Source organism: Styela clava, chromosome 8 (assembly GCF_964204865.1).
Source record: "Styela clava chromosome 8, kaStyClav1.hap1.2, whole genome shotgun sequence".
NCBI classification, from domain to species: domain Eukaryota; kingdom Metazoa; phylum Chordata; class Ascidiacea; order Stolidobranchia; family Styelidae; genus Styela; species Styela clava.
The window spans coordinates 7307103-7317246 of NC_135257.1; the positions used below are offsets into that span (position 1 = coordinate 7307103).

Genomic DNA, 10144 nt, shown 5'->3' on the forward strand with positions numbered 1-10144 from the left:
TACTCAAAAAAAAAAAAACGCGATTGTTATCTTTCGGTATGAAGTCAGCAGTGATAATTGTAAACCCCGAAGGCAATGAATACATTTTATCTAGACGACGAAGTTTACTTCATGTGATGATTTAGATTCTATCGGAAGTATAAAGCAATCTAGGTTCATGGATTGGTAATAATTTCCGTTAAGTTGATCCATTCAGCAATTAAAGTATCAACGATATTTTTGGCGCGGGGGCATTTTTATATTCATAACTTCAACCAGATTCACAGAGCTTACAGTAATCACAATAAGAATCAAGGACGTTTTTACTTTCTTTACTTGATTGCTAACTTTAGTGCAATATCTTCTTCTTTCGTAATAGATGACAGCAAGAATCGCTTGATGAAATATGCCATATAAGAGCTGGCTATGATGTCACAATTTTACAAACGGACAGGTTTGTAATTTCGAAAAATAGTCAAGTATAAAAATGACACATATAATTGGTGAGTGATGACGATTTGGTGACGCGTATCTTTAAAACCAGGTAATAATTTCTGTAGATGAAAACTTATTAAAATTACAATTTAGGAGAAAATTTTCAGTACTAAATTCTAAATAAATAAATCGATGATTTTATGGTAATTTTAAGTGTAAGCCTGTTTTTAGATGGAATAGTGGACACATCATCATGAAACCCCTTAAACGACAACGTCATTTAATTGTGAACGATTTCTGCACATTTGTTAACAAAATAACACATAGTGATTATATAAACTGATAACTCATTGGTCAGAACTCGAACCTAAATGGAATGAAGAATAATTCTAACATAAATATACATTGTCTGCTTTATGCTAACATCGTGATTCATTTCATGATTTAATCACAAGCTATTATCAATTAATAAATTTTGAACGTGTTTTTTTAAACTTTTGTTTCGTTTGCTGATCTTGCATTACAACTTAACTTAGTCTATTTTTATTATATTTGTTAAAAATCATGTTCCTGTTATGAGGCACGTGAGTTCAAGTACTAAAGTATACATATACTGAAATATTTGAATGAACTTACGAGGGGGTGTCACAGCAGTGATATTATATTCTCGCAATTGGGAAAACCATGGAGAATACTGTAAAAAATCTCCAGCAAACCTCATTGCTTTTCATGAAAATTTACTATACCCCTGACAAAGGAAAAATGCAGATAAAAGGCATCTCCACGACTCGATCATTTTTGGTTAATCTGTTCAACGAATGCCTTTATAGATGTTATTGTCTCAATCAGTACTCTAATTAATTTTTTCAAAAATAAGTTATTCAGGCATTTTTTTTACTAGCATGCGCTATGTGCATACTACTTTACATAAATCTATCGTACGTCATTCGACAAACTATCGTGGATTGACTGTGTGATGACAGTTATAAACATCATGACAATATGGTCAATCATAAGATCTCACTTCATAAGTCATTGCACAATAGCTGATTATAAAACAGATATACCACACAACATAAAAGTCTCTGTTGTTATTTGTCAATACTTAGCTTACAGTGGAATATTACTGGGTGATCATCATAGTTTTACAGAGGTCTCAACCAAACTTCGAGAGAATTGACTTTAGGAAGGATTTCTTTATGAGAATGAAACTTTTTGTTAAATATTTTAGTCCAAGTTTACAGTTCAAATATGAAAAGATCAGGTTTGTTTGTTTGTTGACGACCAAAAACTGTAATGACAAGATATTTTTCAAATATAAAAAAATCATCTTATTGGAATACTGGCATATTTTATAATTAATAGCTAAATTGACTACACCTCACATGAAGCTAAAACTCACAATTTGAATACCATATTCCAATGTCCATCAAATCTTATAAATAAACCTAGAAAAATGTTCACAACTTTTAAAACGCATTTATATATTTTATTTTATACATTTAATATATTTTCATGGTATTACTTGATGCAAACTAGTAGGAAAAATAGAATACAGTGCCATCATCTCATGTATCCTTTGCAATATTGCCAAGTCAAAGTTATATATGTATTATATCTATAGGATGATAAAGAGCGATATATAGTGTTTCCCCGAAAATAATACCTAGCCTGAAAATAAGACATACCCTGTATTTCAAAAATGATTTTAATATAAGCCCTAAAACAAGACCTAGTCAATTGCGCAATTTTTTTTTTGACCATGTCGATAGAAATAAATTTCTCCTACACGTTTTAAATGATTAATAATCTTTGTTTAGCAGTTATTTTAATTAAAAAGGTGTTATTTATATAAGTAAATAGATATCGGTTTTCATATTTAGTATATTTGTTATTCTCTACTTTGTAATTTTGTTTTTGATAAATAAAAATAAAAGACACCCCCCAAAATAAGCCCTGGTATTATTTTACAAAAAAAAAATTGAAATAAGACTCAGTCTTATTTTTGGAGAAACACGGTTTCTATACAAAACCCCATCTAGGTATATAGAATATTGAATAATAATGATAATATTTAATTTCATATCTAGACAAACCTATTATTTTGAAATATGAAAAGAAACATTTTATTGCGATTTTCGGTGGTTATCCTGCTTACTTTTGGTTTGATCAGCCATCCTGTATCATCACTCCAGTCACGTTCAGCAAAAAGTCGAAACAAGGGTCAGAAATTCAGATCTCAGGAACCGGAGGAAATAGTTCCAAACATTGGAAGGTCTGGAATCAAACCTGTTAGAGATGTGATTTTACCATCAACTTTAACTACTACAAGAACCCCACCGTTCAGATGGGTTGCCCCTGTAACTCCTGCTGTACCTGTTCAGTCTGAGGTAATAAGACCCATAACTGAAACCCTCATTAACCAACATATTGAAAGCAGGATTTCGATTCCAAATATACCGTCCGAAAAGGATATTCATAAGAAATCGAGGCCCACTAGCTCAACCATAAAAACAACATCAACAACAATTGATCATGCATCAAACAATCACGAATCTGTTCCCATCAGTTTTTATTTCTGCAAAAATATTTCTGCCACCGATCCGATCCAACGACTTTGTGGGTACCCTGTATTTTATGATGAACTGCGATGTGCCGAGCAGTTCTGTTCGGACGATCCATTATACGAATGTGAAGATGCACAAAGCAGTATGCCTTTCTTCGGATCCGTAATAATGTTTCTTGGATTTTTCATCATAATCAGTAACTGTTTGTTACCGTATCTCGTCTACCGTGAACCTAATTTAAGAGTAACTCATAATTGGATAAAAGGTAAATACATTCTCAGTATGTCATCTTGAAAGTCTAACTTCAGTTAAGAGATATTTTTAATGTCAGCCACAATCCCAATTTAACTTGAGAATATATGTCCTATATCGTTTTAGGTTATATATACAAAAATCAGGCTAATTCAAATTCCGAGTCTATTCTGGCTTCAAATATTTTGTCAGACTCAGGCCTTCAGAAGAGGACTATGTATTAAAAACCTTTTTGATGCTTTATACCTATAAACACAATATATATATATTCATTTAAAGTTTCACTTGCATTTGCCGATATGCTGAACGGAATAGTGTTGGTTTGTTCAGTTCTGCCGAACATATTGTGGTTTCGTAATCTGCCAGAGAGAGAAGTTGCCTCAGAAATTGCAAAGGAAACGAACTCGGTCACTGCAGTTTTTCTTGGATCTTTATTGATTGTATCAAATCAGGTATTCTGTACACATTTATTTTCAATATTGCGAGCATAAAATAACTAGTGACTGTTCATCGTGTGTGGCTTCTATCCATTGGTGGGATTCAAAATTTCAAGAACGTTGAATTGAACTCACTAGGTTCTCTTATTAAAAAAAACACGCTTTATTTATCTACGTCATGAATAAATGGTGACCGTACATTTGAACCTATGTGTATATCCGTGGGTTCAATCTATATGCGGGTGCTAAAACCCATGGGTTAGGGCAAGGTCTTTGGACCAGGTGCCAAATTTTTTTCCTTATACCGACTGGCGGGCCATGTAAGTGGGACTTACATTTTATGAACAATATTTAAAGTTTTACGAAAGCGATAGTGAAAACAATAAGCCTCGTGCAAAATTAAATTTAATCGCAATCTCAACAAATTCCTTGAGCTATTTTTTATGATTAAAATTTGGCTTCAGTTTGGTTGTGGCAGCATCAGGCGGTCCAGATTGAATTACCCAACAGGCTGTATTTGGCCCACGGGCCGTAGTTTGCCCATGTCAGAGCTAGAGCTACCAAAATTTCTGGCATATTTGGCTCCATCCACACCTGTTATAGTAAGCTTGGCGCCAGCTCTACCAAACTGTCACGGCCCGTTGCACCAAACTCCGACTGCCCAGCCCTTGTATGTCGTAAGATATTTTGACGTGACACGCTTTACATAAATCAAATACATAACTTTTGAAATAGCAAATATAACGCTAATCGTCAGCTACGGTGCACATTATTCATTAGCTGCGATCGTCTAAAGTCAAAACAACAACAAAAAACAGGAACGAGTTCGCTGATGCCAAAACATTCTAAGAACGGGTTCGTGCGAACCCATGTAAGCCCGCTGAATTCCACCACTGCTTCTATCCAAGTATGGGCCAATAATACAGTAATAGTGTATTTCATAAATAATTTTTTTAGTGTAATACAAATGAGATTCAATTCTTAATATTTACCGAACAAAATTAAATGATAGGTAGCCAGATCAAAATAAGACAGTTCGAGTAAAAAAAGTTTTTTGTCCAAATTTTCAGCTGTTGTTTGTTTCCATCGGTGCACGTCATTATTAAACGAATTAATTAAAATAACCAACACTCACCACACGATGCAACTGTTTCACCATTATAACAAAATCCCCAGACAATTACGTTTTAGTTGTGTCACGTTTCGCTTATTTTCTTGTTCACAATGCCATAAATAGTGTTACAGTGCATAAGTCCAGCACTGCATTCTCATTTGAAATCTGCAGTGACGGTGAAATTCCAAGTTGTTTGAATCGGGGTAAAATCGCAACATATAGTTCTTACGAAAGTTATGGAGGCTCGATACGACTTTTATAGATTTGAAATATTTAGTTATTCAGTATTGTTTTTTATATTTAGGGATCTCTTCTCCACCTCACGTTCCTAACTACGGAAAGACTTGTTGCAATAAATTGGCCAATGAATCACAAAGCATTGGAACAAACAATTATATATCACGGAATAGCTGTCGTGTGGATTCTTTCAATATTTTGTTCATTCACACCAGGTAATTCTTTGAAAATGCATGGTGGCAATCAATGAAATCACAGCTATTCTACTTGAGTGTTGTCATATTAAGTCGCCCAAGTCCTAACCATGTTTTATGTTATGTTTCAGCAATATTTCCTGATCATTTTGAATATTCCTTGGGACCGGTTGCGTTTGTAAACATGTTGACTACAAAAAATTTACCCGATGGATCTATGGGATATCATGGCGCGTTATATGGTGTCGTGACAATTTTATTGCCTTACTCAATTATGGTAAATACATTTGGTAATGTTCTAAAAGTAGGAAATTTTAGTGGCGATCAGCTTCCTAGACATAGTTATCCTGTTCCCGTGACCCATTTTGGGCTTGAAATAGCCTTATAGTAGGTCGGGGGAAGTCGGACCCACTAATAAGTTATTTTGAATAACTCTTCAAATAATGTCGCAGCTACATTCGTTCTACGATTGATTCATGCACCCACCCTCCAGCTATCTTGCCACATTTGCACATTGTTGCCATAGCAACGAATCGGAATTTACGCCCGATTTTCAGCTAAAAAAATATCGGGGTAAGTTAGACACTTTGTGGGAAAGACGGACACACACCAAAATTAACTTGATGGTGTCTAAGATTTCGGTCATAAGACTTCGGTCAACGCCTAGATGGCCCAGGATTATGTCTCTTAAATTTTTTTTAAACAGATCACTTTTCTTGCATATTAAAAAGTATGTCCGTCGTACCCCATAAAGGACATAACAGGGCAATTTTCAAAAAAGTTTGAACAGTTTTAGGAAAACTAGAAATTTAAAATTTAGGTTGCGCTTTTTCAACTGCAATTTTTATATATTCTTTACACGGACTACCTCCAGAAGTATTTATTTTGTAATTTCTTGGCATAACCTTGGGCGTATTTTATACGCATATGAAAAAAAAAATTGGACGGGGTAAGATGAAATTTTACGCCGGGCTTAACTTCTAAGAGACCCAATATAGATATGGCGATGAGTGTGCTTTTGATCTTTGTTGTGAAAGAGTACTTAGTACCAACAAATAATTATTTATAAGTTTCGATGACGACGGCCCATTGACATTCCCAACAGACTATATTGAAAAAAATCCTCCCCCCTCCCCCACTCAAAATCCACCCTACCTCTTAAGTGACCCTGCCAACCCAAAAATGAGTACTGGCAGTTTGCTTAAGAATTTATTCGATCTAATGCAACTACTTTCAACAAATAAACAAAATAGAACCGAGTTCGCAGACTTTTCCGGCTAAAATTATTCTTCGCCACCATGGGACTCTATAATTTGACGTTTTTCTGTCCCAACAGAAACACCCTTTCCCCAAAAGCACCGCCTTGTAAGTTGTCGAGCCTGAAATGTAAAATCTTGGTTCTGTCGTTGTTCGCATGATGTCGCTCTTTCACGCGATGCGTTTTAAGCGACGAAAAAGCGCGAGGTGTCGCTAGTAGGAAGATTTTATTTTGACTGACCATCATACCCCGGGTGTCCGAACTACCCCGACCTACTATATACCACATTTTATCTATATCCAGCTTTAATAAATGTCCAATTTTGAAAGTTAATTGACTGTAATTCTGTCACGAATTCTTTATTTTTTTTTCCTTCTGGTATCGCGAGGCGAAAATCAAAATTACAACACGCTTTGTGCAGCAAGCCTACAATACGTAGAGGGTAGCTGGTCGTTGCTACATCCGTCTGCGCTCTTCCTCCGAGTTGTAAAACATTTCGACTCCACGACTCCGAGAAAAAAAAATAATAACAAAAACTGCTTTCAATAGATCTTTAAAAACGCTACGTAAACTTAATACATTTCGAGTTTTTGTATCGAATACTTTGACTCCTTTTATCATCATCGATAATCTGCGAACTCCGAGAAATTCATAATTTCGACTGCGATTCCGCGAAGTTTTAAAATACGACTCCGACTTCAACGCACAGTCTTGTCTGGAATTATCACCCATGGCTAACTTTTGAATTCATAATTTTGACTGCGACTCCACAAAGTTTAAAAATACGACTCCGACTCAACAGCTCTGCCTGGAATAAATACCTGTGGCTATCTTTCCCTACCTGACGTGGGTCGGGTAACCATGCTTTTCGACAAACGAGACGTAATCTGACGAAAACATGAGCGTAAATTTATGCTCTGATATGCCTTCCCCATGTCCACTTCCGGTCCATTACACACAATGGCAGACTCTTTCGCATTCTGGTGAATAATGATTATTATCTTTTAATTGATCATTGTAGCTATTGACATCAATTACAACAGGATTTATTGTTTGGAAGAAGTTGCGGAATTCACCTAGAACATGTCGAGTTCCGAAAGAGCAAGATCATGCTACAAGAGGATCTTTAGAGAGTATCGTTGATTACCTACGACAGGTGCCAGAATTACATCCCGAAATAAAAGTGTTCAAAACTCTTATCATTATGATAGTGGCTTTCAGTGTCACATTGTGTAAGTTTATTTTTTCATCATTAATATTAGTTTTTATAAAACATATATTCAATACGGGCGGCCATAATTCGAATATAATAAATGGAATAAAGATTATATATCAATATTCAAATGCTATAGATTAATTGGGGCTCCCGAAGTATGCGAACCAAGATGGCGGACATCGGAATAAAATATGTGTACTAGGTTAGGGTTAGGCCATAATTTTAGGTATAAATACTACGGGAGGCTCTTGGCTAGTCTTAGAACTGATAATAGGACTAAAATAAGGAAAATTGGAAAAAAAATTATCGCCTAACCCTAACCTGTTACGTTCCGATGTCCGCCTTCTTGGTTCGCATACTTCGGGAGCACCGATTAATTTACTATTGTACATGATGCAAAGTTACATTTAAATGATTTTCAGTCAAAAATATTCTAATATATAATGTTTGCTCCAACGAAACGGTGATTTATATATATGTATATTTTGGTGTTCAGAGTACATTCCCCGCTGCAATAATAGTTTAAGTAACTTTACAATCTTTAACCTTTCTTTACAAAACAAATCTGCTTTTTGATTCTATACATTATTTTACAGTACCTGTATCCGTCATTTTGATTCTCTACAACTTGAAGAAATACTACAACTGCGATAACTATTCGCTTCCGTACACCTTAGCGTTTTATATAGGCATTTCGAACAGGTTCGTTTTTCAATATATATGATATAGGCTACGCATTTTTTTCCCTTCATTTCAATGCATTTGTTGAACCTTAGAGTGGTCCTGCATTGTGAATTGTCACATTTGAATATAGACCATTCTGTCTTCCGTCATTGCTTACACCGTTCTTAATCGCGACTTCGAATTGACAAATATTTCGATTTCAACTTCGGCTCGCGGTTCAGAAAATCTCGACTTGTGTTATGTTCTGGTACTTTGTGTACTTATATTATAACTGGCTACTTCTAATAGCACTAACGGACTGATTTATACGATTCGGTATGTTGTATAGCTGAAACTTGTATTCGTCATTCAAAACGTTACACACAGATTACATTGGATACAGAGGCACGCTCGACGATAGCTGATCATGGAAACTTCTAGCTTACTCTAGTGTGACCTTTTGACCTTGAGAGATAGTTGCCAGACATTACAACTTACACTCCAGCTCCCCACTCTCTGATGATTAATTTTTGAATTCGAGAAGCGTATCTTATAGCTTTATTTAGATTCTTTTAAAAATCTTGGGTTAATTAAGTACATATGCAGTTTCTGTGAAAATTTTTAATCTGACTCGCTCTTTTCAAAAATCTGAACTTGATACTCCGACGAGTTCAGCACTTCGACTCCGACGCCAACATCAAACTCCGGATTGGTATAATAAAACACGATTGAAAAACATTTTTAGCTGTAGAGTCCGACTCAACAGCTCTGATTATATTCATGACAGTACTTTCGGCTTCTTCGTATCGTGCTCGCTGGCGACAGCAATCTCCAGCCTACATCTTGTGTGTGTCGGTTTGTCAGCGACTCTCAATTTTGTGTCGTTGAGTGGGTAATTCAGCTATTTTTGGCGATATGTTCACCCCTATTTAATTTGTATTGAAAAATTTCCGATTCAATGCAGCATTGACTCAAAAGAGTACCGTCTATAATATTTTTCAATTAAATAAAATTATTCTGTTATTTTCAGTTTTTTGAATGTGATTATATACACCGTTCGTGACAAGAGTTTCAGAAAAGCTTGCAGGAATGAGTTTCCAAGAATTTTCAGAAAAAAGAAAAACAATGTAAACATGCGCAGAAAAATTGAAATCAATTCTACAAGCTCAAATGTATTATGAAGCATTTCCTCGGAAGCACCATGAATACATTCATCACTGATGATATAAATGCATGGAAAAGACAGCAAATGATGTGACTATAGTATCGTTAATGCCGATCCCGGAATCTGTTATAATATCTGCAAGTAGGCCTACAACAACTGCATCAAACTACAATCGCCATGGATGTATTTTACGTAACTTTGATGATGAGTATGTCTCCAACTATTGCTTTTACATAAAACATAATTATCCAAACATAACAATTCCATTAATAATGCCACAAAATGACATCGAGTACAACAACTTGTATCTTCAATCCAGTTTTTCATAAATATACAGTAGTTAAATAACATGACAGCGAATGAAAACATTACTCCATTGAGTTTTAAAACGATCTTAGTAAACGGTATTCTGCCAACCATTCATTCAACTTTGTGGATATCCAATTTATGTAAAAGTGTTTACTCAGTTATTTCTTTGTTAGAATTGACAAATAAAGTTTCTGATTCTGATGAGTTTTTTATTTGGTTATTTAAATTTTCGTGAAGAAGTACAATTACAAATTTTAATTTGTTGATGGTTTATGAACTATTTGTTTTATTATAATGTGAACCCACAATGTACTATTA

General features: G+C 34.9%; 1 protein-coding gene across 1 annotated transcript; it reads left to right on the forward strand.

Moving 5' to 3' along the window:
• Positions 1-2525: 2525 nt before the first annotated feature.
• On the forward strand, positions 2526-10056 carry LOC120345477 (neuropeptide Y receptor type 2-like). Its single transcript, XM_039414936.2, has 7 exons — positions 2526-3246; positions 3513-3685; positions 5089-5236; positions 5347-5492; positions 7495-7705; positions 8286-8391; positions 9383-10056. Exons 1-7 carry the CDS (start codon positions 2526-2528, stop codon positions 9531-9533), a joined length of 1656 nt encoding a protein of 551 aa, XP_039270870.2. The 3' UTR covers positions 9534-10056.
• The last annotated feature ends 88 nt before the right edge of the window (positions 10057-10144 follow it).

Excerpts from the sequence above, each read along its gene's own strand:
- LOC120345477 (XM_039414936.2), top strand. The coding sequence starts at position 2,526 with ATGAAAAGAAACATTTTATTGCGATTTTCGGTGGTTATCCTGCTTACT. Across the intron at positions 5,237-5,346 it reads ATTTTGTTCATTCACACCAG|CAATATTTCCTGATCATTTT; the intron begins GTAATTCTTTGA and ends GTTATGTTTCAG. Across the intron at positions 5,493-7,494 it reads TATTGCCTTACTCAATTATG|CTATTGACATCAATTACAAC; the intron begins GTAAATACATTT and ends TGATCATTGTAG.